Source organism: Tinamus guttatus, unplaced genomic scaffold, assembly GCF_059628265.1.
Source record: "Tinamus guttatus ecotype Peru unplaced genomic scaffold, ASM5962826v1 Tinamus_guttatus_pri_ptg000044l, whole genome shotgun sequence".
NCBI classification, from domain to species: Eukaryota; Metazoa; Chordata; class Aves; order Tinamiformes; family Tinamidae; genus Tinamus; species Tinamus guttatus.
Genome location: NW_028288578.1, coordinates 1,442,674 through 1,470,433, shown reverse-complemented (window position 1 = coordinate 1,470,433; position 27,760 = coordinate 1,442,674). Strand labels below are relative to the sequence as shown.

The 27,760-nt window shown below is 46.0% G+C and overlaps 1 protein-coding gene across 1 annotated transcript in view; it reads left to right on the top strand.

Annotated features, from left to right (window-relative positions):
- LOC148595956 (cytosolic carboxypeptidase 6-like) overlaps positions 1–17,658 on the top strand; it is a 208,945-nt gene extending 191,287 nt beyond the window's left edge. The window contains exons 6-7 of the mRNA XM_088536768.1: positions 7,197–7,293; positions 17,222–17,658. Of these exons, the coding sequence (XP_088392894.1) occupies positions 7,197–7,293; positions 17,222–17,348 (224 nt within the window). The 3' untranslated portion in view covers positions 17,349–17,658. The remainder of the gene's footprint in view (positions 1–7,196; positions 7,294–17,221) is intronic.
- The last annotated feature ends 10,102 nt before the right edge of the window (positions 17,659–27,760 follow it).

Here is a 27,760-nt window from a genome sequence, read left to right as displayed (position 1 = left end):
CTGTGTGCACAGTGCAGTTCTCTCTATCTTTCCTCTGCCTGAAACTTTAAAGCCAGGTATATGGTTTGTATTACAAAGACGCTCAATTCTTATATTTCTTAATTCTTTTTAGGATTGCTCTTGACAAATCTAGTGACTGTACCCTGTCTGCGAGCTGCAGCCGAAGGGGGAAAATGCAGCATGCAATGGGCTCCTGGTGCCTCGTTACAATTTATACAATTCATGAGCTTCCAACAATTTAGAGATGAAAAATGGTTTATCCACACTTTAATGTGTTGAAACACTCTTTTCTGCCATTCATCTTGAAACCGATTTCGTTTGGGTGGTGGCGAATGTTACGTAGAAACCTCTGAGTGGAATGTCTAATGTGAACTGCCAGAAATTGAATGATGTGCGCTGTCATGTGTACGGGGTAATTTGTGATGGACCAAAAAGCTCTGCAAAAAAATTCAGCTCCTGATTTCCCACAGTATTTTGGGGGTTCTAATTACAGTTGGAAATGATTGAACTGTCCTTGCATTTCCAGCCAAACTGGAAACAAAAAGCTGTTAAGACTTCAGTTTCTTGTTTTTCCCCTGTGCATTTCAGGACATTGATCAGTGATAGCAGAAGATGGTGAATGCTGATTTTTCACTTGAAAATTGCTTCCTCTCCCCTCATCCCTTTTTGGTGTATCAGAGAAAATCAGCTCTGTAATTTTCATTGACTGTGTAAAGAGCTGAGGTCAGCTAATCCACAAGGGCTCCTTCCCAGATTTGGCAAGTGACCAGAATTAAATATTACAAAAGATCGGAAATGTTAAAATCACAAGAAGAGACTTATCCTGGTGTTTTTCCTGATGCTCTCACTGAACAGTGCTCAAATATTAATGTGGGACCAGTGAATACTGGCCCAAATTAATTCTGGGATGACTTGACAGAAGCTTCTATAATCAGGTTTTGTGTAAATCATTTTTTATGTGTACCAATATCCAGAGAGGTGCTGGTGCAGTGTTTTCATGAATTAAAATACACCAATGCTGAAATTCACCCTTTTGGGGCTTTTCTTTTTCAGCTATGAGCTTGATTCTGACTGGCATCCCTCAGATAACCTTATCAGGAGTCAGCACAGTTGGTATATTAAATAAACCATTTTCTTTTGTTATTTGATAATTTGGGCGAGAGCATCCTGTGCAGGAGGGCCCATTTCCATCCCCCAGTGGTGCAGCGGTACCGTAAGATGAATAAAATACAACTAGCGCAGAGCAACGTGAAGATGGCGTTAGGATAATGAAGCCGCGGACAGAGATGTCCTTGCAAAACCATTCTCCTAGTGCTGGATAAATGGCATGTGGAGCCAGAGATAAAAGTGGGCAGTGTGTTGTGCTTCCAGATTTGCTTTGGCGGCATTTGAGACGTCTCTCACCTTTCCATGATTTTATTTGCCTTTCGCCATGTCTTGGATCCCCTGTTGAACGAAGCGCTCCCCGTTCCTGCTGCACGTGGTGGCAGCTCTGCAGTGCAATGTGGCCCAAGGCTTCTCCTCCGCAGGAAGGTGCCGGTGACGTCTCTGCTGGGGCTGCTGCATGGTGGGGGACCAGAAGGACAGATGCAGGAGCTGATACTGAAATTTGTTCAGGGGAGGACGGTGCACTCCCTCGTGCATGCTTCCCTGGCAGAGAGAAAACAGCTCTCTGAGCTGCCTTTGCTCCTGTCTCTTCTTTTAGGGGAGAAGGGAAAATTACAGGCCTCTGATTACTCGGAGAGGGGAGCGCACAGCTTCCATCTTTGCAATTTCTTCCACTACAATCAAGTGCTCCAGGATAAGGGCCTGAAAGCCTGCAATAGTCAGGAATCTTCCAGCCTGGTTCCTTCTCTGATAACATATACAGGAAGAATAAAAATGAAGACTCACAACTGCTCTTAGGTTTTGTTTCAAAAAGCATCTATGCTGCCAGGTCCTGCCTTGGATCAGAAAGCAGCTGTTGGGGATGCAAATGCTGCTCTGTTTACCTGCTGTTTCCAGTCTAGCCGCATGCAGGGCGTTCATGGACGTGAAAGCCAGAGGACAAAGCTGCAATTCTCTGCTCTGACCTCCTGCTGAATTTGGGCAGCCCAAAGTGCTGAGGCCCTGGTCTCCTGAACGTCTGTTGGAGGAATAGGGTAAGTCCTGTCTCCTTCCTACACCCGTTTGAGAAGCTTCTTCCTTGGTTTAGAAATACATAGCCAGATAGGCTGAAGTATCTGTGGACACACATCCCTCCATGGGAAGCTTATCTTGTTTTTCTGAAGCAACTTTCCTGGAAAGGATGTGCTGTCTGCCCCCAGATTTGCACAGGTTAATTGCTGTTACAAAGCTATAGACTGGCACCTCCACCGGAGCAGCTACACTGCCCCAATTGCCCCTAATTTGGAGTGACCCTCCTGATTAGATGTGGCATGGGCAGCATCCCTTATTCATCGGAGGGTAGCGTCACCCCTGTGGAAACAACACAGGTAACAGTGGTGAAAAATAATCTCTGCTAAAATAGAGGGGTACCTCTGATTAGGCCTGGCATGATATAACACCGAGGTTTAAAGCCAAATAATGCCATTTTCCATCAGAGCTCTTGTTTGAGTCAGGAATGGTTTTGATCCATTGATGGAAGCTGTTATAAACATGAGAAAAACCTCATCCATATTTCTCCTGAGGTTGCACGAAGCTGACAGCATGCTCACTGACCATGGTCATCTGGGAGTCCCTCACGCACAAAATACCCGTCTTTTCATAAATAACAGGATTGCCGTGATGGTGGATTGAGATTTGCTGCAGAATTCAGTCATGTCTAACAAAGAGCTTTTTCTGGTTTTTAATTTGAGCTATTAAAAAGATTAATCTTTCTTTCTCTTTGTGCCTCATTCTCCTTCCCTGCTTTCTTCCATCCCCCTTCCCTCCCTCCTCCCCTGCAGGCTTTAGGGTAACTTAAAGCTGTTGGTCTGAGGGAAGGGACTTGCGTGGGTCTGCTAAGTGCTGCCTCTGGACGGGAAGGTCGTGATTTTAAATCCTGCTTAGGACTAAACTTGGATGAATTCCATAAACTAATAACCCAGTGCAGTGTTTCAAATTGATGGAGGTGCTGTCCTCTAGATGAGACATAAAAGCAGAGATCCAATCTGCTTGGCAGGGACCCCACAGGACTTATCAAAGATGAGTGGGGGCTGCTAACGGGTTTGCCCTTGTCAAGTCCTCACCACTGCCACAGCTTCGCTTCCTGCTCCAGTGCAATGACACCAGACCTTATGAAAATGAGATGGTGAACTTGAAGGAGCCATCCTTTTTTTCTCATTATTTAAAGCAGTTTGCAGTGTCTAGCAAGAGGGGGAAAGAGAGATAATCCACTCGCTTGAAAGTGAAATGACCCTGAATTTCAGAAAGCAAAACAAAAGCGAGCAAATGGTGCCACCATGCTCTGCAGCAGTGACATTATTAAATGATCAGTGAGCTATTAAAGCAGCAACATTTAGTACCTCCCCTAATGACTTGTACTGCTAGCTGGTTTCCAAATTGAGATTTTTATTGCCTCCATGCACAGACAGAACAGGGCTCTGTGCTTCTTGAGGCCCCAGTTTAAGCAGCCTATTCACAACAAGATCAGTGAATCTTCTCAATCGAAAGCTGATAATGACTTATGAGACCCCCAGTCCTCTGTTTTCTTCCCATCCGGTGCTAAAAGTCTCAGGATAGGAGGGATGGTGGAGATAATAAATATGGGGGATTTGGGGAAGAGCCTTTCAAGATTGTTGTCTTATCTATATACTTCCTAGCATCTGTGAAATTTGGCTGAGTTCTGTAAGAACAGATTGCTCTGAAATTTCCCCAAGATGGTTGGTGCCATTCAAGGAGGGAATGCTGTGAGAACTGCATTTCCACGAGGAGTCTTGGTTTCCCCTTCCATGGGAAATATGGAGCGTGGAGGAGCAATGAATTGATGGGAGAGGAAGGGAGAGCAGAGAGAATCATGGCAACTGGTGAAAGGTGGAGATTAACCCTGATGTTTCCATTGCAATTCCTGCAAGTGGATTTTCTAGTGTCTGAGATGAGCCAAGCTCATGTGATTTGAATATCTGGGAAACGGCCTTTTGGCAAGTGTGGCTGAAATTAGCCAAGGAGCTGCTGTGGGTAGAAGCACAGCATGTGTGATTACAGAAGGAAAGTGGATAAAAACAAAGACCTGCATACAAAATAAAGAGCAGCAAAGGTGGGTTCTGGTTGTAGATGCAATTATTTATGGGCTATTGATACATAGTGGAACAAAGCGGAGTCCAGGACTTCTGTCTTTCCTGAAAAATGAGAAAATACCATTGCTTTGGTTTGTTTTTTTTCAGGTAGTTGTGCACGCGGAGCCTCCTGCACTTACTGAACGAGTCGGACCATTCCTCACATAGGCTGGGCAGCCACAGGGGAGCTTGTTGCTTTTTCTGTTTTTATGGAAAGGTGCCGATTTCCGTGACAGACATTTCTCATCCTTTGGAGAGGCAGCAGGCAGGCAAAGCATTGGGGATAGGATGACTTGAGAGATTGGTCGTTGAACCTGCATGTTTTTTATCCCATGCTGGTTTGACTCACCCTACATCAGTACAAATTACGAGTTGTTCACATATTGACATGAAGTGTGCTTTTGGGACCCTGATGTAGTTTATCTGCCTAATTCCATGCAGGATCTGTTGGATCTAAGCCAATCCTGTCTGTTATGAGTTTAATCTGTTCTTAAAGACCTCCATTCTGGAGATTCCCAGATGTTATTCCAGTGGTTAGCCATTCTTATTGTTAGAAAGCTTCTCCCAAGATCTAGGATTAGCATGGAATTGGATTCCTTCAGGTGAGATTTAAGAGTTGTAAGGCCTAAGAGTTGTAGGGCACCGCGTAGGACCTTGTGCACTCATTTCCTTGGCTGCACCCGATCTCATCTTAGGGCTTTCTCCCCCAGAATGACAGGTCATGCATTTCCCACCACGAGAACACACACAGTGGAGAGAGACAAAACCAAGGGCAGCAGGGCCAGTTCTGGCAGAGGCAGCTTCTGAGACTGGCACTGACAAAATGTCCTGGAGCATTTCCTGAGTCCAGTTACCACTTTGTGTCTTTAAAGTGCTGCGTAAATGAAAGAAACTACAAGATCAAGCCATGTTAGTTTTCTCAGTTCCTTAAATGTTTGACAATCCTCTCGCCTTCTTTCTTGCTTTCTCAGACAACTTTGAACTCTTAACCTTTGCTGCTGTTTTGAGTTCAGCAGAATCCGAACTACCCCGAGCCACCCCCAAATTCCAGGAACAGTCACAAAATTCTTTCAAAGCAACGGTGCCCTCCCTGGAATGGGCAAACTTTAAGCTGTCTTTCTAACTTGTGTGTGTGTACAGCTAAACCCATCCTTCAGCACAGTCAGAATCTTGCTGGGTCCTGCAGCAGCTGCTGATTAAACCAGCACTGTTTCACACAACCGACTGTCAACATCCATGCGGACAACAGTCGCGAACATCAGCCGTTCTGGCTCTTGGGCAGCACAGAGATGCCCGCAGCACATATGGTAGTAAGATGCCAGTTAGGGCATCAGGGTAGTCCCTGATACAGAAGGGACAAGTTCACATAACAGTCCAGGATACAGCCAAGGAAACTGCAGAAGTGGGACCGGATCGCTGGGGAGAGGACAGCAGTGTCACAAGTCATCCCTAGCTGTTAGACCAGGGCTTGACGGCAGTGCGAGTAGGACTGACGGCCGGTTTGCGATAGCGTTTTTATTTACTGGGAGAGAGCTGGACTGACTGAGCCATGTCAGTTCAATCTGCCCTGTAAATAAATAAATAAATGGCAAACAGAGATCTCACAGTGATGCCTGAACCCGCTGTCTCAAGCTCACTTGTTTTGATGTGTCTAATGTAAGTGGGCGGGTAATAAAAGCTTCATTTAGAGGCTAGCGTCTTCATAGACGCTGCTTGGAAGCCCCTGGGATGTTGCAGTTCTGAATTTTCCTCGTGTGGAAACATCAGTGGCTAATTATTGATAAAACAGAGCACGCACACATGCACAAAAAAGCTCTCAGCAACAGTCTATTTTCCTAGACTGCTGGGTGTCAGCTGCAGAGGTCTATTTAGCTTCCCCAGGTTATATACCCAGATGGGGTGACCACATCTGCACCCCTCAAAATGCTGTCATTACAGTGACACTTTGGGGGAAGTACCATGGGGTGGAACATGGAGATTGTAGTGTGTGAGGCATGAGTTAGAAATAGGGAAATAAAGGAGTCCTCAGTCCCCACAATACAGTTGTGGATAGTGGTATAGTGTGTGTATAGTATTTCCTCCAGTCGCTGCCTGATGACAGGCCAGCCTTGTGTTTGTATTCGACATGAGGAGAGCCATCCAATGGTGAATGTTGTCCAAGATGTTGTTTTTCCGTCCGGTCATTGGTTATGCAAATTCTTTTTTAGGTAACTGAGTTTTCAACAGCATCTGGTTCTAGTGTTTGCCAGGTCTTTGTGGCATCTCTGGTGTGCAGCATCTGTCCAGGGTTGGGTTTGGGGTTAGCCAAAGGAGAAAGTGGATCTTGTAAACAGAGAATGGGCCCCAGAGTTACTGTTGGCTCTTAAGCTAATCTAGAGCTTTTGATGGTACCTTCTATTTCATTGCTAAAATGATAGTTTTAGGTCCTGAATACAACACAAGTAAAGGACAGTAGGTCATCCTAGGATAGGAGGTGGGTAAGTGCAGAAGGTTTAGAGAGCTATAGCTTTGATCCCCTTTTGAGTTTGCATCCTCATCCATGGCTGGCTCATACCATGGCAATCTTGACCTCATTTCCTGGATACAAGAACAGAAATACTTCCTGTATCCAGGCATTTTCAGATATTTATTTTCCCTGAATATGGAAATTGGAAGGCTTCTTTGGTCTAATATATTATTCCTTGAACACTATGCAACCAAGCATGCGGGGAAAGGGAAGATGGTTTCCTCCCATCTGTGGTTTTGTGCAGCCCTTACCGTGGAAACAAGAAGCAAAGCAGGTGACCCTCACTTCACCTGCTTACATAAGACATTTTGCCTGAAGCTTGAGCACTGTGAGATGGTTAATGTAAAACTTGCTCATGCATCAAATAACAGTAATTTACCTTTATACTGTGCTTTTTAAAAATTATTATTATTATTAATTATTTTCAAAAGTACTCCTTAATTAAAAACTCACAGATATGAAGCTTGGAAGAAATGTGGCCAGGACATTCTTGGATTACTACAGACTGAACGCCTTGGTGGAGGGACCGCTAGCACCTATTCCTAAAACACGGTAGGTCAGAAAGCAATTTCTTTTGCTTTAGCAGGGCTGCTTTTTTAATATCTTTCATGACTAAACTTGAGTGCTGCTGCATTATGGCTTTATAATAAGCGTGCTAGTCTAACTGTGCTTATTTTATTGAAATTCCATTTGGAAATAAAGCATTTATGATCAGGAAAGATACCTGGTTTATGCCTGAAAAAATATTCAGGGGATTTTGGAGATATCGATATCTTGCTTGAATTCTGTCTGCTGTCACCAATCTCACACCAGTATCTTTAACGGACTTACCCTTCATTTATCTCCTGAGAGTGAGAGGAGAATCAGACCCACTTTATTCTGCAAAGTTTTAGTTTTGGAAGGGAAAACTTTTGTCGGTGCTTCAGGGGATTATAGACGAGGCTGTGCCTCCATCTCCTGTTGGACCTGACAGTTTCCGTGTGGCAGGTTTCCTGTGGCCGGTCCAGCCGGGATGCGGTGCCGGGGGTCCCCTCTCACCCTGAGCTCTTGCTCTGGTTTTGCAGCTGTGAGCGCAGCGCATGAGCAGGGTCTAACAACCAGTCTGGGGGCTGCTCGTCCTGAAGGAAGCCCTTTTGGGCATGAAGTAAGGCCACTAATGCTGAATGCACAGGAGTAGCAGCAGAGTATTCCCAAACTTGGATCCCTGCCCTGCTGCTGGACCCTGCATTGCTGGAGGAATTTTGCAGCCTTTAACCATCTTTTCTGTGCAGCCATTTGGGTAGTTCTTTATATGCATGGTCAGCTTGGTTGCATTAGATGTTTTAAGTGCCCCGTTTTGGATCCATCTCCCGCTCATGGTCTCGACATGCCAGTTCAGGCTGCCTCAAGGACTGTCAGCTCTGCAATTCTGAGTGCTCTTATCTGCAGAGACCTGCAGGGTTAGCAGAGAAAAGCATCCAGCATCTTCCTCTCCTCCGGAAATTGAATGTATCATTTCTTTCAGACTCCCAGGGGCCACAGCCTCCAAGGCTAAAAACCCATGACTATCACTGAACCTAATTACCACCTGACAGCAAAGTGCTTTTCCGTGGCATCATTCAGTTACCTCATCAAAAGGAATGCTTGTTTGCTTGCTTCCTTTTAAATTAAAGAACCATTGACAGCAGTAACTGAAGCATTTTAATCTCATCAAATATCCATGTCCATCTCTATAGAGACAGCCGTGCCGGCAGGCAAAGATACACATCTGTAATGAGGATGCACGGAGCATGTTTTTCTTGTTGCCCCACTAGGAGCTAATGGGGTGAGGAGGCTTTTGTTTGGGGAGTGTTGCCTCACACTAAAATCCCATGTTCAGTAAATGTTCTGCCCAAAGCCAACAGATGTTTAAGGAATAGATTTTTAAGGATTCATGCTCTTAATTTCCTGATAGCTTCCAAGTACCAGCTTTTCCCTGTAAGCAGACAAACGATTTTCATTTGTATCCTGGGCTTTTTCACCTGACATTTGATCAGAGCCTGTATAAGTGTGTGTGTGTGTGTGTATATACATATATATATATATATAAAATGTACATCAATGAAATGACACCTTTCTTTGAAGCTGCCGTGTTAACTGCAAACCTGTCCAAAATGAAATTTTGTGAACTGCTGGGAGAGGGAAGGGATAGGGTTGTGGCTTCAATTATGCCTTGGTTAGGTAATAGCGATAAGAAGGGATTAGAATATGTAAAATGATACTAAATATCTGTGTAATCAGAACTAATTATGTGGCATGGTTGTTAGCTTGACACAGGACATGTTGTGCCCACAGTTTATGAAAATATATTAAAACATTGCCCAATTCGACATATTTATTGTAAGAAAGCTGAAGAGTTTATAAAAGTAAGTACATGTAGAAAGGGAAAACTAATTGGCTCCTTTGTCCCAGGCTACTGCACACAGAACAATTTCTAAGGGAGGAATTGGTGTGGGCAAAAGGTGTTACAATAGCCCTGGAAATAACAACCATAAATGCTTACCAGGTCCATCTGATCTTTGAAAGAAAGATCTTTGAGAAGAAAATGTTTATGCCATTTTCACCATGTTGCAGAGAATGGAATTGAGGTGCAGTAAGAAGCCATCATGAAGGTCAAAAATCCTCTTCACACCCAAATTCAGGCACCTTTTCACAGAATTTAGTCCACTCAGTCTGTCCAGCAACAGCCGTCCTATAGCACAGGCTGCATGGGTGGTTTGGTGGGAGGGGAGTTAGGATGAGCTCCAGCCAAAGACGAGGAATGATGCCACAACTCTGGTTACAGCACCAAGATTGTAGCTGAGGCCCTAATACATCCGTTATCCTTGGATAAAGCAGGTTGTATTGTGCAGCTTATTCCTGTGAGGGAAGGGGAATAGCTATACTTTGATAAGGTGCTTATGTGCCAATAGAAGTGCATCCAACTAGCTGGATCTGTGGTTGTTGTTAAAATCCCACCCACTGTTTCTAGAGAAGCCCTTAGGACAAAAGTCACACAAGTAGATGAGGCCTGTGGTTCCGAGTTGTTGAGCTCTGCCCACAATGCTTACAGGAATGGGGCTCCACCAATTTCCCAAGGGGTTGACCTTGTGAGAGGGTCAGGGGGAATACAGCATTTTGTCCTAGGATAATTGGTTGATAGACATAAATCATGAACCTGTTGTTCTGGTGTTGCCTCTGAAGTGCTGAGGTGAGTTTGTGTGCACCCAGCTTTGCTCTGGGCATCTCTGGTTTCCAACCATGGCTCTTACACGTCTTCATGAGCACGAAGTGGGGGTCCCAGCTGGCCATGAGCATCAAGCTTAGGGGCTTTTGCTCCCTTTCTAACCAGAAGAACCTCTGGGCAAACCTCAAATTCCCAAATAGCTCCAAGCCCTGAACACATTTCTGGACCATATCCTGACCCCGCAGAGAGGCCGGGCATGCGAATGAAGTGCCTGAAGTGGCTCCTTTCCAGCACTGTTTCTTAGACCGTTCTCTCTTCATCCCCTCCCTGTCCAACACTGTTATCCTCCACATCTCAGTGGCTCTGTCTCTCCCAGGACCCTTCAACCCCTTCTCTCTTGTTGAGCCTTCTCCATCCTTCCACTTTATTTTCCCTGGTGGCCTTGCGGGATTTCACATGGCCATCCGGGAAAGATCAGGGCTTGTTTCAAACAATAACCCCACTGTGCCCTGCACAGTCCTTATACCGTGAAGCCCCCCTGTTCCTAAACGAATACCCCGCTCAGAAAGGCAATGTCCACTGTTCTCAGCTTGCTAAGCAATTATTTTCCTGAGAGTGATGTGTCTGCAGCAAGATAAGAAAGCAGTGATGACTCAGCTTGGGAGAGCAGGAAGGTTAAGATGTTTTCATACATGAGCTAATAAATTAAAAGCCTTGCTGAAAAAGCTGGATGTTTTCCGGAGTGACAGTCCAGGAGGCCTACGAATTTCTAATGGAGTAACAGAGACAAAAAAGCTGCTGGAGAAGAGGGGACTGCCACTTAGATGTGTTTCAGAGAGGCTCAGGAAGGTCCTCCCTGTGCACAAACGCTTCACTCCATGGCTGGGTTAAGTGGGCACAGAGCAGGAGATGGAAAGGGGCTGTCAGGGGGCAGTGAAGGTTCACGCTCTTCCTCGCCGCTCGTTATTGTGCTTTTCTCCCTAGCGCTGTTCGGTGACCAGTGAATTCTCCTCCTGCTGTGCTCACTGGAAAGCATTTGAGCCAGGCTCCCTTTGATATTGTCAGGGACAGGGAGCACTTCGTCTTACTGAGTCTGTCCTTTACTCACCTCTTTCTACTTTAGCCAAAGTAAAGGTTAAAATTGCTTGGGTTGATAGTGAGAAAAGTCCTTCTCTGCTGAAATCTTTGGTAAAAGGCAAAAAAAATGTATGAGATGAAGAGGAAGCAGTACAGTGGCTACAAAGAATGGTTACAATAGAAAAAAATAGAAATTTTACTGAAAAAATTTGCAAATGCAGGTCACCTTTGTTGCCTTATCTCCCTCTCCTTGCCCATACCAGTGGTACCGCTGGCTCATTCATTGCACAGCAGAGCCATGCCCTATGCCACTGCCTCTCTAATCACTGCTTTTTGATTTTCCTGAGACTCGTTAATCCCATGTTTATAGCTTTGTGGACTCACTGGAATCCAGTGCTTACAGCTGTGGCTGAGGTTAGGAGAACTATGCACAGAACCAGTGGACACGTAAGGTAAGAACCATGAAAAATCCCATCTGGGCCTCAGTACTGGAGCGTGCTGGAACTCATTTCTGCAGCACATTTTCCTATAGGTAAAATACAGACCTTCTCTCAGGTACTTTGGAAAATAAATTCCTTCCTGTGTGGCAAGCACTCAGCTGCCATATTGATACCCGAGGGAAAAATCCAATATGGGTAATTCTAAGAGCCAGATTTTGAAGGCATGCAGCAAATACTGCCTGCGGCCACCCACTGAACAAAAGAGAAAAGACAGAGCAAAATATTGACTGGCCATTCATTAATTGTCGTCTATCTATCGTGCTCTAAATGAGGCAGCAGTCTCAGTGAAGAATAAGTAGGCTGTGATGAGGTAATTAAAGACCGCATCAGAAGGCATATCCGCCAGGAGGTTGAATTAAAATTGCTCTGACAGCCTTTAGTCTGCCAATTCTTTCCTTTTGCTGCTCGACTTTGCAGCCTTAATGATGATGTATGAGTTCACAGCTGTGTGTCCAGCAGGCTGGATAGGCCCACGGGGCTGTCCCATCACCCACGGAGGTGGAGGGCACTAGTTGTGTGGACACCAGAAGCACCCATCGGATCCAAAGGCCTGTGGGTTACCCACCAGTTAGTGTTGGAGTTGTTGCTCCTGCATTGCATTGTTACAGGGATGGCTTCTTGCACAGGGACATAGCCTGGAATCTCTCTCTACAGTAATTTGGGGGTTTTAGCTGTGTGTCTTTGTGCTTTCTTTGACTTGCTGATGACTGAGGTGAGAGCAGAGAGTGAAGTCTGCTTTATGTAGCTGGCCATTTCTTGTCATTCTGTAGAGTATCTATTTGCTGCCATCCCCAGCTCTCTTCCCGTCAACTTAACTCACCATTTTGTCATCTTTTCCCCTCCCACTAGCAGTGGCTAAGAGAGGAGGGCAGAGCCCAGTAAACCAGGCAGTAGGTGGCTTATGCAACAAGCCACTCTAGGAAGCTGCCACTGCCACCAGGAACAAGTTGTGTCTCCATTTTTTGTTACTGGAAAATAAGACTGACTTGGGAATTCAAGAAGTTCCTCAAAGCGATCCTGAAGACACGTGTAGGTCTGGGCAGTTTGTTTGCCATGGTGGATAAAATCAGCCTGTTGTCCTCCCCTGGCTACTCGCAACATCAGCAGGTCACTCTGCTACGCTCCCAAGATGCTGAAGGGACTCCCAGGGCATCCCAAGGCACCAAAACACAGCCAGTTCCATAAACACTGCTGGCAGTGCCTCTTGAGTGGTGCAGACGTGGTGCAGTAAACGGTGTGTTCCCTTTCCTCCAGTGCTGCCCCTGGAGAAGCCCAGCAAAACTATAGAATCCTTACAGTTGGAAAAGACCTTCAAGACCACTGTAACCACTTATTATCTGGAGAAAAAGGAAGAAATGAAATGAGGTGGTGTTACACTGGTAGAGTACCTCGCAGCCAGCATAAAAAGGATGCCTTGGAGCCAGGGCCTGCAGACTCCCTCTTACCTGGTTTCTTTCATGTACAAACAGTGCAAAGCTAATACAAGCATCTAAAAAAAGCTCTCAGCTTTATCCTCCCACGTTGGCCAGTGCAGCTTTAGAAGGAAAATAAATAAATAAATAAACAAACAAGACAAAAAAAGACCGCTAAGTTGTCAAACAACTTCAATCTGATTCCAGGGCTGTGAATTGCATTAGTAGTGGGAGCATTACTATGGTTTAAAGGCAAATTATATGTTTTGCCTCAGAAATTAATTTTTGTTTTTTTCCCCCTTCTCTATTGGTAATTATAATCTGTCAGTTCACTCCCACACGCGTCTGCACATTTTATGCAACTCTTGATACTTGTAGCTGTCACTGAAGAAAACCTTTCAGATTTTAAGCCGTGACACATTTGCGTGGGTTTCGGTGAAAAAAGATCCATTTACGGCGTTTGGGGAGATTTGCGCTGTTGGCCAGCTTCCAGCTGAGGGCTCACCAAAATACCACATTACAACAATTACCTTGTCGAGCGCTTAGAAATCCAAATGCCGGTTGTAATGATTCCATCCGGGATTTAAGCACACACAGCAAATGCTCGGTCCCACTTTCAGATTGTCCCTGCACAGAAGGTGGTCACAGACACGGCTGCAGCAACAGCCCTGTGGGCAGCCCTGCAGGGGAGACTAATCTGAATTACTGTACGAAGTAGATTGTGGCCATGTTAGCAATCCCTTTCAAAATGAAGGTGCTGTCAGCTGGTTTAATTTAATTTGCTTTACCTTAATTTACTTTTGGAAATGAGCTAAATGACTAAATTGAATTATGGCTACTTTAACTCTGAAGGAGCATATCCACATAGGAGCTTACTGTGGTTTCACTAATCAGCTTTACATTTATACCCTAAATGTATTTGGATTAGCTCTCCTGGGCATCCTCATGTAGACAAGCCTGGAGATACCCAGCTGGTCGTCTTTTCCTTCCTTGGGCTTGTTGCTCCAAGGAAGCCAGGGCTGCCCAAGTGGATTCACAGCGGCTCTGCGTGTTATTCCATAACCAAACCCTTCCAAGCAGCAGGGCAGAATACCCAGGTTGGAGGCACAGGGAGCTGCTATGTACAGAGTGTGTCTATGTGGGGAATGTCTAATGCAGACAGCAGGCAATCCTGATTTCGTATTGCTAACCAACTGGAGCAAACTCCAGCAACAGTCATTTTCTGCTAGCACTGCAAGCAGAAATCCCAAATCCCTTTTGCAGTAGAGACCTTTGCAAACTCTCCTGGGCAGCAGGAGGCCAGACCAGCTCCTGCATTCAGAAAGGCGCTGCCACAGCGTGCAGACCCGCTGAGGCAGTCACGTAGCGCTGGCACCTTCCACGCGGCGCACGAGCAGGTTGTGTGAGGCCCAGAAGTCGCCAGCTGCTGTAGCAGGCGAGTGGTCACCTAGCAAAAGTGTGAATTTCTGCTCGCTGTCTGGAAACAGGCTTTGGTGACCACACTGGTGACCGACTGAAAAAAAAAATCAATCCCACTGTAATGGCTGAGGATTTCTGACCTTTGCTCTGCCATTGTAAATTTGTTTTTATTGCGTCTAATTGGCCTTGCTTTGGAGCACGCACATTATCTAACTGCCAGGGCACTGGCTGTCGTTACCGCCGGGTCATTTGATTTGTGCTTTTTATATTTGAAACTTGTCAGGCATTCCCAGAAAAATACTGCGCTCCCCTTGCAGTGTCAGAGCTGGGCCCGGCTAATGGGCAGCCCGGAGCGGGGAGCGCTCGGTGCGGCCGCGCGTCGGTCCTTGGCCTGCACGCGTGCGAGAGAAACGCGGGCAGGGGGAAAGTGTAGAAATTAGATCAGCAGCTACGTGACAGCAGCCAGATTTCTTCGTTTGGAGATTAGCCATTTGCAAGCCTTAGTGATTCATTTTGGTCCCAGTCACATGGCATTTTTTTCTCCTCCCTTTGTAATTTAAACACAGAACCCTCTTCTGTTTTTGCATTCCTTAATTTGCAGGCGGCAAAGTTGCTAATTAAAATCTATTGCTCCTCATCTCAACTTGCTTCCCTGTATGGAAACAAAATTCAATAAAAGAGCTCAGAACCCCAAGGGCTATGAGGGTCCTTGTCCTCTGGGAAGTGGTGGTCTAAAACTCAGCTCATCTAAAATATTAGCCTGGTTTGTAAGTTGGCCGCTTCGTTTTAAGACATTTAAAATCTAAGGTTTCCTAGAAAAATACCCACATTTTTTTTTATATGTTAACCACGTGCAGCACATTTGGTGTAAGTGTATATAGAGCCTGTGTTTCTGCATGGTGTCTGAGGGCTAAACCAAGCAACAGGAGTGTCCCCAGTTTGAAGAATAGGAAAAAAAAAGCAGCACAAGAGTGCCAAGATGTTAGACCTCAATGTGCATTATGCTTCTGCTGTATTTAGGTAGGAGCATTTTTGCTGCTGAAATCAAAGGTTGGCATTTTTCTCATGGGGTTCTGTAACTCAAAACTGCATTGAGATCACAACACAGATTTTTTTTTGTGGGGGGAGGGTTAGCAGTAAAGGTGAATGTATTCAGATTATTCAAGTGGTGATTTTTTTGGATGTACAATTAGCTGACTGAGAGATGTGGTATAAATTTGGAATTGTAATTGCTGTGCCTCCGAGATTTCAATTTGCAGAACAGTCTGCATGGCGGCAGGATTAGCCGCTGTGTGTGCAGTGAGCAGGCAGCAGAGCTGCGCTCCGGTCGTGATGCCTGTCAGCTGGCTGTACATCCAAAACCCACTTGGTCACAGGAAGCTCATGTGAACAGAGGGCTTGGTACTCACAATGCTTCAGCTGAGTGGACGCTTGGATAGCTGAAAATGCCACCATCTAAGATCCCACCTGTAAGTGCTGCTGGTTAACAAGGGTTTCCTTTTTCTGTGTTACCCAGCTCATGAAAAACAAGGGAGGTTTAAGACCCATTTTTATCCTCTTTGCATGGCTTGTATTTCTGCATTCCCTTCCCTTGCAGAGATGGGGCAGGAACGGCGGAAAGGCTGCGTGGAGCAGCGTCCATCCCATACTGGCAGCCAGGCAAGGGCTGTGCCTCCCGCCTGGCTCCTCTCTGCCCCAGAGCTGCAGCAGCGACAGGGGCAGCGCTGGATCCAGTGACCTGCATCCCTGTCTGCCTTGTGGGATTCTCCATCAGGCCCACAGCTGCTGTTGCGCTTGGGTCTCCAGCGATGTCCAGGAAGGTCTCAGTGCAATTACAGGCACAAGGGAAGAAACTGCTTGTTCTCTGTTCAGGTCTCCCTCCCAGGGCCCTGATTTATTTATTTTTGTCTCGGTGTTTATCCTTCCAAAACACTGCCGTGCTGTGGGTTGGTGACGGAAGCGGAGACGCGGTTCAGGCTGCGCTGGTGGAGCCAGGACGTGAGCACTGGAGCAGTGGGGAAGGCAGGTTCCTCGTTGCCCGTGCCCCAGGCAGAGCTAAAACGGGTGAGGGAAGAAAACAGGCAGAGCTTGGGCTGCCCACGGCCGACAGAGCAAGGTAGAGAGGAGAGGACTGTTCTCCATCTTCGGGCTGGGAAGGGAGAGCCCAGTTGCTCTCCTCGTGCCTTTCCGTGGCCGTAGCCCAAAGCGAGATCCCTGATGCAGGGGTTTTGCCTTCTCTCCATAGCCAGACACGCAGGGGCAGAGGCCGCCCCATCCTCTGCAGCCGTCACTCTATAAAACACAACCCCGTGGGCGCAGAGGTGGCAACGGCACCAGGCTCTGAGGAGATTAATTAAGGTCTTTAAGCAAAGAGGTGATACAAGTATGTGGGGTAAAAGTGCTGCAGAGTTAACTGATAATAGGGAAAAGAGATTTACTTTTCTTTGAGATCCCGCATGCACAGTGCAAACACACGCCTGGCAGCACTTTTTCTGGGAAACAAGTAGCAAGGCTTGTCAGGAACCAAAGCCTTGCAAAGCAGGTCTGTTGCCCCAGACAAGCTGAGGAGCCGTTTCTGAGGTTGTGTCATCTTTGCGAGTTGTCTCCAGAGTGTCACTGCAAAAAACCTTTGCATTTAGCTTAACTTGGCTCCTTCCAAGGTCAGTAGCCAAACCCCTACTGCTTTGCTAGGAGCACGGCCCAAAAGGCGCACTGGAAGCACCAGGCTGCGAACGACAGGGACAACTGGAGTTTCACATTGCTGTTAGACAGGACAGGGAGAGCGGGTCTGCTCGAAGCCGTCCCATCACATGGTGCTTTGAGTGCTCCGGCATGGGTGCAGCACCAGGGCTCAGTGTACCTGTCCTCTCTCTTTCTTCCTTTGGCAGGAAGGAGAAACTGCCGCTTTTTAAGTGCCCTTCCCAGCAGGACCAAGGGAGCAGCCGCGCTGGCAGCAAGACGGAGAAGAGGAGCCAGATGAAGCTCAAGGAGCCGACGCTCTCCATGGGATGCTAGGAGGGGCGCACGGGGCCACGGCAAAGGAGCACGTCCAGGGTCTGCAACTGATAACGCGTCTCTTTTTCTCCCAGACAAGTATTTCTCAGATAACAAATAGGCCAAGGGGAAAGAGGGAGAGGAAAATTAGCTAGAAATTTTACTATTGATTCTTTTTTATTTATAGATGGTAAATCAATTTCAGGCCTTTCTTGTGGCTCATCTCTGGGAAAAAAAGAGCGACCCGATGGATTTAGAGAAATCATTGCTGCGTCTGAAAAGCTATTTGTTCAAACAAGCGAGCCTCCGCTTTCTCTGCCAGCCCCTGTCTCTCTTTCAAGGGGTAATCCGTGCGATGAGCAGACGAGGGACTCCCTGCTGCCCCATGCTTGTCTCTCCTTGCAGCGCTGGCCTCCGAAGCTCCTGTGCTGATTGCATGTGCTAGTGCAGGCCGTGTGCATGAAGAGCGCCTGAGAATCGCGTGTGTGCTCCTTAGTGTGCTGCATCCTCCACTGCATGGCCAGCTTTTCTCTCAGGTGGAAAGGGGTCGTAGGAGGAACGTTGCTGATGTCACCTGTCATGCTGCAGGCACGAAACTCGCTGCAAGACCAGCCTAACAGGCGGAAACCTTGGTCCTCTGGCCATAGCTGGCTGGGGTCCAGATGTACCACTGAGGCAGTGCAAGCTAGAGATAAACACTGACAGGGATGGACCATCACATTGAGATACTGAGAAGCTCAAAGCAAAGGAATTGTGCCACTTCCACATGAAAGTCCCAGTGTAGCCTTGTCAGCACAGGAAACCTTTGCTCAGTCACTGTCACTAGGCAGTCTGGTTTCTTGTGTGACTAATAGGAGATCACAGGAGATCTACCTGTGATGTGGATTTGATGCTGTAGGTCAGTGGTTCTCCATCTGGAAAGCAGAAGGTGACCCTGAGGGAGTGTCAGAAGGGAAAGTGCACTTAGAAGTGCCTCAAGTGAACCCATCAGGAGCCTCTGCAAGCAGTTTGGCTTGATTTCTTTCCTGCATGAGTTGAGCTGCAGCAGTGGCTTGAAGGAGAGAAGAGTTGAGCCCCACTGGATAGAGAAGGAAGGGATGAAGGCAGACTGAAGGTGAAGAGAGATTTGTGAAATGAGTGACTTGGCCTCTCCTAGGGAGGTGGCCCTGAAGAAGCAGCAGCTCCTGAAACTCTTGTGCTAGTGAGAGTGCAGAGTTGGTTTCACTCAGCTGGCTTCTCAAGCTGGGCTGTGTGTGAGATGAATGTATCCTGGGGAGAAATGAGGAGCTATGAGAAAAAATGAGAATTATAAGCTAAAACGGACCTTCCAGGAAACTTAAATTTATTGTCCCTTGTGGAAATACTCACAAATTTTCCAGCACTGTAGAACTGCTAAATCTGGGTATGACCAACACTGAAGCAAGGTTTGATCCTAAGACGAACTGAAAGAAGCTCAGGTTATATTTATGCTGCTGGAATCTAACAGGCCCCCATATGTTCTCTTGTGTCTTTGAATACCTTTGGCTCATTTTCTCTGTATCTGTGCCATAAGGGATGGACGAGAGCTCTGTGCTTATTCTTTTGGACTCTTTTCAATACAGGAGAAGCGCAAAGCAAGCAGGGTCAAGGGTAAGATGTGTCCTGTGTTTCAGGGCCTCACACAGGCTTCAGTAGCTCTACCACAACACCCAGGCAGGTCTTCTGTGAGCCACTGTCAGGTGGTTTCCCTCCACTCAGCATTACTGCAATCAGAAGGAATGGGCAGGCACAAGACAGGGCCGAAATCCGTGCTTGCATGCCTCTGAAAAAGGACCAGCTGCTGGGGATCGGACAGAATTTGAGCTGATTGCACCCATGTGTTACCTAGTCATTAGCTGTGCTTTCATTAGTTGGGTATTTTCTCTCCAATAAGGAAAATTTGGTTGAAAAAGGAAGAGATGTCGCACTTAAAGGAAAGTTATTTAAAACACATAACAAACTTGATGTTGCCAGAGCTTCAAGGTGAGGGGGTTAAACTGTGTGTGTTTTTATGGAGAATGAAATGCCTTAATATGATGAATTCCAAAGCATCTAAAAGACACAGTGCTGGTTTGCTGTCTCCAAATGCACAGTAATGAATAGCAGTGACAGTGTGATAATTAAAATGACCTCTTGGAGATATGGATTAGAAGGTATGCGGAAGGGGGATAACTTCTCCTTTGAATTAATCTAATGTTAATTTATGACCATCATTTTATAGGACTTTAGTGGCAGACTTGCAAAGTTGGTTTTCTGGGAGAATTTTCTTTTTAATATATATTCCTTGCAGGGGAGAAAAAGATAAACTTTCAGAATTATTTATTTCTGAATGGCTTTAAGTATATCTGTATGCATATATGAAAAAAGAATTTTAGGTATTTGCTTAGTTCCTATGAGTTTAGCCAGTAAACTCTAGAAATATGTATGAATAAAATGATAAAGGCAGCTGTGTGTTGTCTCATTTTCTCTCCTTTCCTCCAAAAGGCTCCCAAAGTCATTTTGTAAACTGGAAAGCGGACACGTGGGTTCTGGGGAGTCTTGCTGTCAGTTCTCAGAGGCTTCCTCTGTCATCCAACTCATCGAGTCATCCTTTTAGTTTAGAGGTAACAACTGGATCTTCCTGGAAATCACTGTCTCTGTTTCTCACTGTCTCCTACCACCCACACCCTGCCCCTCTGCCTGTGTTTTCCAAGTCTAAGTAAAGGCCTGATGTGACTAAAACAAGATTCCTTATCTCTGCAAGAGCTGCTTCCGTTCTGCTGAGCTCTCAGGATGGAGAGCACAGCTTGCAGGCAGTTACCCATATGGGAAACGATGACATCCCATTTGTCAGCTCCCATGCTGGCAACCCTCTTCCCATCCTTTCCACCTGCCTAGCAATCCCGTAACTTCCAAACATAAGGTTACATGCCAGGAGCACCTGCCTTTTCATCAGCTGGGCAGCCCACCTGTACTGCGCTCCCCATCCTCATTCCAGCCTGTGGCGTTCAAACTCTTTGCTCTTGTTTTCCATTTCCTTCCTGACTACACTTGTCTCCTGCACCTTCTAGTGCACTAAGCCACAGCTGCTCCTACTCATCTTTCCAACCTAAAATCCCTGTCATGTTTCATGTGAACCCCATAGAGTGAATCTGTAGTGTTTCCTTTGGAGACGGGCCTCTGCTTTTGGTGGTTCAGCAATAAGGTGGGTGTCTTGAAGGTTCTTCCAGGTGGCTGGGATGGGAGCCTTCCATTGCCGCCTCACAGCCAGCTCGCATGACAGGGGCTCCCCATTGCCTCCCTCACCTTACAAATGCTTGGGGAGACTTGTGAGACCTGAAAATGCGAAGCTTCTTGCTGGAAGTCTCTGCTTCATCTTCTTCCATCTGAGGAGACAGTTTCTGCTTCACAGGCTACTTCTGGGCTGCTATGGTTTGAGTCCCTTCTTCACAGAGAAGGCGAGCTGTGTTTCAGATGTAAGCAATGCAAACTGTGTACTCAATTCTTACCTAGCTCCTCACTTGCCAGCATGTCAGGTCACAGAATCACAGAATGGTTGAGGTTGGAAGGGACCTCTAGAGGTCATCTAGTCCAACCCCCTGCTCAAGCAGGGCCACCTAGAGCACGTGGCACAGGGCGGCATCCAGGAGGGTTTTGAATAACTCCAAATCACTCTTTACCCTCACCTTACTCCTGCTCAGTAGATATTCAGGGGAATACATGGCAAGACCACTTACGGTTTGACTTTGTGCGCCTTCTACATATCAAAATGCTGCTTAAGACAAATGTTACAAAACAATTCAAACATAATGCAAAAAAAAAGAAAAAGAAAACAGCAGTACTTAGGAGTGGGGCTATATGCTTTGTTCCTTTCTGAGATAAACTGATGGAATTGCATAAATTGATGGAATGAGAAAGCTGAATTGAGAAAAATACACCAAAAAGCACTGAGAGGGGAGCAAGAGGGAATAAACAGGGAAGTGAAGGCACCAGGGTGATCACAGGGAAAACCATGTATAGACAGACTCTGAGGACAGCCATCTGCATGGTATTGAAAGAAATGACCTTGCTACAAAGCAGTGACAGCAACAACTCTCAAATAGTTCAGGAGATGTCCAAAAAAAGGACCATGTTTTCCTTCTGATTGTATAATTCACAACAATTATACCTCCTTCCATGAATATTTTATAAAAATATTGAAACAGGTTTGGAGAAATGTAAAGCAAATTAAGGGCAGTTCTTAGTAAACACTAAGACTTTAAATAATCAGTTTCTGATAATTTCATCACTCCTAACAGCCCTTTTTAACCTCCCTATAGCCTCCATCCTACTGCCCCTGTTTACCCTCAGGCCTACGTCCTCTCTTTACCCTCAGGCCTACTCCCCTTGTCTACCCTTGGGCCTGCTCCCCATGTTTACCCTCAGGTAAGGGGATGCCATGAATTTCAAATGGTTCCAAAGCCGATATGGGGCCCAAAACCAGGCACTTGAATTTGCAGAAATGCAGGTTTTTATTGAGCACAGGTGGAGGGCTCTTCCTCGGGAGAGGCCGGAACCGTTCTGTATCGCCCTGTTTCCACTCCATGCTTGGGGAGCTGGAGGGCCCTCCCTGGGAGAAGTGACAGCGAATTTACCTTGCTTCAAACCAGAGCTGAGTCATGAATATTAAAATGCTGAAATTAACTTGTTTTCTGTTCATTCTGCTCTCCTGACAAGAAAATCCTGCTACAAACCCCCGTGCAGGCAGACTAACTGCGTAGAATCGGACCCTCGCTGTGAGGGGATTATATATTCTGATTTGGGCTGCGTTTGCAATTATTTTCTCTGCCACACCAAAGACCTTTACTGCAGAGCTGCAAACCAGTTATAGGAACATGAAATGCTTTGACTTCTTCACTAGGGAAACATTAATCCAATCACAGGTTATGTCCATTACAGACTATGGCAATATTGTATACAGGAATTCCCGGGAGAGGGTTCTACAAAAATTGGAATCTCTCTATAACCATGTTATGAGATTTACTGGTGTGGATAAAATGGGCAGAGTTAAAATTACCAGGCTGGCTATCTCTAAAAGACAGGTGAAGTCTGCTGGCTATCATTGCTTCATAATATTACAAATGGAAAAGCCCTGAAGTAATTGAATAACACATCTGCTCAAAAATCCTTGTGAACTGCTATAACCTAGAGACAGACTGCAAGGAAACAATGTATATACAGCACCAGGTTAAAAGGAAAAAAGATTTTTCTTACCTGGTGCTGGAAGATACCGCAAATGTAGATAGAGTTTCCCTCTTTGCCTCCTGTACTATATGCGTGTGCTTTACATATATATATGTGTGTCTGTCTGTCTGTCTGTCTCTTTTCATACAAAGTTAAACTAGTTTTCTCAGCAGCCCAAACATGGCATTGGGTGGTAATGATCCATTAAGTGTCGTGTTTCCTTTCATATGCTACAAACACTGGATGTGGCTGGGTTTTTTTGTGTGTTCCCTTTGAAATATTCCTGTGCAAGCACAGAGAGACTAAAGCACATCGCAAGCAAGAGGAGGGCTTTACCTGTGCTCTCGTACCAGTATCCGATGGGCTGTACTTGGTGGTTTCACAGCAAAGAGCAAATTTCCAGGGTCGGGCTACCCAGCATGTCCCCACGTAGGACGAGCACCTGGGAGCCCAAAGGAGGGGAGCAAGGACCAGCAGCTCCACGGGGCTCCCTCTGTCTCGTTACTCGTGTTCGTCCCCATCTGAGGCGCAACCCAAGGGCAGTGGAAGTGACCGGGGCAGCACTCGGGGGCTGTCACGGCAAGTTAACGCAGGCGGCGCTGATTTATCTATGGCCTCGTGCGGAGGACGCGCGTTGGACAGAGCAAGGACACGGGGCCGAGCCCTCCCGCCAGAGGAACCGCAGGTACAACCGGATCACGGGGACAGGTGACAAAACGTCCGAGGCGCAGCCCCTGCTTTCCACAAAGCTGTTGGTTAGAGGCGGTTCTTTGTCATTGAAAAACTTTTTAAAAATCAAAATTTGCAAAATAATAATAATAAAAAAGCTGCTTTGCCAGCAATGCACGAAATTTACAATTTGGAAGCAATGTGAACAGAAACCAACCAAATTAATCTAAACAGCAGTACGAGTAGCCTGGATAAACTACGGAAGATTTTCTTACCAGCTAGCGTTGGGAAGAAAAATAAAGTGCTGGAGCCAGCTCTACTGCTGGAGAAGAAATCTCTCCCGAAGTCGGAAGGGAGCCAATGTCCTACTGTGATCCTCTGTTACATATGTAAAGTTATACTAAGTATAAAGAGTCCCCTGTTCATTTTGCACATTTAGGGCTGTTACACCTGATATTTTCAGCCAAAGCAGCCTAAACAAATGCTAAGTATTTGTATGCATTTCCCTTCGGTGCTAGGTGAAGGTGGTGGATTTTTTTTTGTTTTTGCTCCCTATGTGTACCACTGAGATAACTGGAGATTGTTCCAGAGCATTTATGCTCTATTTTAAGGAGGGATGAAGAAATTCCTATTGTGTTTTTTTTTTCTTTTTTTTTATGCCCACAATGTTGCCCACGTTGGGTGATGTAGCTGTTACAAGCCAAGCCCTTTTATTGAACCACACTGCAATAAATGTGTAAGCCATTTGCACTGCTCCCATTTGCACTGCTGAATGCAGACTGCAGTTCTGTAGGGAGATCTGAAGTTCTTTATCGGAAAGTTATTTTTTGGCAAATGCATCTGATTCTTAGCACCTTTCTTTCTTTCCCAAGGGGATTTCCTTTCCCTCGCAATTGGTCACGTTCCTGAGGAGTCTGAGCAGCTGGTAGACTGGTCCCAAGTCTAGTTCTATGAAGTAGAAAGTGGAAGTAGGAGGAAGAGAAGGATAGAATAAAAAACGGAGAATCACAATTTAACTTAACTCTGGATGCTATTTAGAATATAGAGGTAATCAATAGCAATGGGTGGCTCTTAGCCTGCAGTTCATCACTACAGGAGGGTGAAACTTTTGGTCTCTTCAGTTTGGCTGTCAATCTAAACAGAGTTTTTGAAAGTTTGGAAATTTCCAGAATTCTGAGGATCTGATGCTGCCATCCTCAGCATAAGGTAGGGAATATTTCTTCGTGTTTCGTATGCACCACTCAAAAATCCTTGGTAATTCTATCTCAAAATAGTGTTGATTCATACAGCAATGTACATTGCTCCTCACGAGGAAATCGCTTTTTCTTATATGGTGGCCCAAGACTGAGGTAGCTGAAGTGAACTGAAGGACAGAAGTGGGTGGCAGAGCAGACAAGGGACATGAAGTGAAGGCGACTCCATGGGGCAGGGCACAGCAGAGAGCTGAGTGACGTGATGGGCTCTTGGCTAAATATTCACGTTTTCATGAAACGCTCCCAGGCAACTGTTGGCAGACAGTAAGTGGTAATTACTAATGGCTGTGAAATGGAGGCCTTTCATTCCTCTGGATTTCAGCTTTGAAAATATGAGAAGAGTTTTTACAAAATGCTTCCTTTCCAGTCGGTCTCACACTGCATGTTCTGTAAACCCTCTTCCTGAATCAAGCTGCTGCTCAGGCAGTATGAGACTTACCAGAACACTCATCTGAGGACTGGTGACTGAAATGGCTGTAAACAGCACAGCCCCAATGCTATTAGATAGTCCCATGTCCTCAATACAATGGGTGAATCTGTGGGACGGCAGGAATTGACTGCGGTGAACGTCAGGAGAGGACCCCACTTTCTTAGAGTTCTCTGTGTTTCTCCCTGCTGGGCACATGGGATGCGATTGCTTTCCCAAGAAGACATCAACCAGGGGTGCTTGGCACCATTAACCCTTGTTATTGCCCACCACAGACCTAAACAAACCAAATATAAACACCAAACAAAACAGTCTCTGACACGATCACAAATGGCAGCCTGGCGTAAATGACACAGACCGAGCACCCAAGGAGGCCCAGGGCTGCTGACGGTGTGTCGGCTCCATCCCAATCCGGACGGGGCTGGTTCCGGAGTTAGAAAAGCAATTTTGTCCAAAACCAGCCCCCGGGGCTAATCATTCATCAGCACAACTCCATTGATGTTGGTGCAGAATAGCAGAAAAGAATCTATCCCCATGTACTTTTAAATCATCAAGCTAATAAGTACCCTGGATGATAAGATGTAATCTTTTAAATGCAGTATGGATTTCCTCCCCTGAATTATGCATGATAACATCTTTAGGCATGAGCTTTATTTTTTCTGAAGGAGCTGTCTGGTGGTGGTGGTGGAGGTAATGACTGTTTTACAATTATGCAGGCAGGCCCGGGGAAGGCTCCCTATGGCTCCGCAATCTCTGCCAACAACCTGGAAGCTCAGGGCCCTACGATGGTACCAGAGCATCTCCAAGAGACAGGAGGCTGGTAACCCCCTGGTTCAGCTCTCCAGCAGGTATGAGCAGACCTACCTGGGGAAGAGACCCATGGGAGAAAAGGGAATTGGTGCCCGGGCTCTCAAAGTGCAGGCACATGCAGTCCCTGCTGGGGGCTGGCTGGAAGCTGAGGGGTATAGAGGTGCACACATTAGATGTTCCCTGTTTTTCATAGCCAGCTGTGATTCTCGTCCTGGGGAGTCTGCAGCAAACACTGTTATAATATTGTTATCTAGCTCTTATTCAGCACTGGTCTGCAGTGTCTTTGCAGAGGTTTGTAGTTCACCATCACTTACTATCAGCTAAGGAACTGGGACAGGCAGAAGACAAGGGTTTTGTTTAAGGACATTCAGGAAGCTGGAGGCAGAGGGATCAAGCTTCTGGATCTCGCCTCCCATTCCTGGACCAGCACCGCAGCAGCAACTCCTACACGACTGATCTATCAGCGAGGTGCCTGGCGCATCCAGCACACAGAGATACCGGAGGCTGAAAGGGCTGGATGAAAGGGCTGGATCCTTTGTCAGTGGATCCAGCCCTGAACTATAAATCACAGCAAATGAGAAATGCTTTGCCAGGGACTCAATGGAGCAGCTCTGCTCTGCAGAACCACAAACAAGCTGGTATTTAAAAACAAAAAGGTGTATTCGCACCTGGGCAACTGAATCTAGTATCTGTCAATGCTTCAAACTACAGGTCTGTGGGTTTTTTTGTTTTAATTTTTATTTTTTGATGATGATACTACCATAGGTCTCATTTGGCTGAGTTGCAACACTTTGCATCAGGTACATATTTTTTATTAACAGTATGGTTATTATTAATTCTCATGATTCAAAAAATCCTTAACTAAAGCCTGCTACGCTGAGATTTGCCCTCAGTGGTTTATCTTCTTCTATTGACAATAAGTACAGTTATGAAGAAAAATGAAAGGTCTGATTCTCTCATGAATATTGAAAATCAGACAGAAAAAAGAGCTGTACATGCATGTACTTGCAGACAATCACACAGCCCCTCACTGTTAGCATTTGCTTAAATCCCAGGTCCTGATAAATAGGAATGATCTGCTTGTTGCTCTTCTGGTGCACTGAGTAAACACACGAACTGTGTTTGTATGGAGCACAGGAAGCAGCAATGGCCATTGATGGTCAATTAATCACAGCCAAGTATTCTTTATTTCCTATTTATGGGTGATGCGGTGGGCTGAATTTTAATCAGCTCTCACTAGCTTTGCTGGGTTTTCATACTCCTGTTTTCAGCAGTTAACACTTAGAGATAACAAAAAAAGGAAATGAGTGGAACGAATATGGATTGGGATGACTCTTGGGTTTGCACAAAGACTGTGCTTGCTGCCTTGAGAGAAGGAACAGTTTGGTGTGGGCTTCTGTGCAGGTAACTTGGAAGTATATGCAGTTAATGATAATACTTTGCATATAGAACAGTCTGTAACACAGTGAAACTAAAACCAATTTCTGAACACGCCTTTCCACTCTCTACCTAATACAGTCATTCAAGTCGATGCAAAATAATTCAGGGTAAACTACTGGAGTTTGGGTTGGATCAAACTAGAGCAAAATGGGTTGAGTTGGGTTGGATTAAACTAGAGCAAAATGGGTTGAGTTGGGTTGGATTAAACAGCGAAGCAAAATGCTACTGCTAGCATGCAAGGAAAATTTGTATCTGGGGATGCTTTACAGCCCCTTTGGCCAGTCAAATGGGACAGTCATAGGCAAATGGCAGACGAAGGCTCCAGCCTTGCGTCCCACTCGATGGCTCCTGTGAGAGCAGGAACCTTTGCAGATGAACATGGAGATTTAATGCCACATTTTCTGGACTTGTTACCTGGTGCAGTTGTCAATAGCCAAAAATGGGAGCAATCCTTGCCTGGAGAGGGGAGATAGCCCCTCTGGTCTAGGCTGGACCTGGGGCTTTGGCAGGAGGTTGGCGCAGCTGTAACTGCAAAGACTTTGGGAGGGTTGTGAGGCTTCAGGTCTGACCCTGCTTCCATAAAGCTTAGCAGGGTTCACTTAAGACAGAGTTTA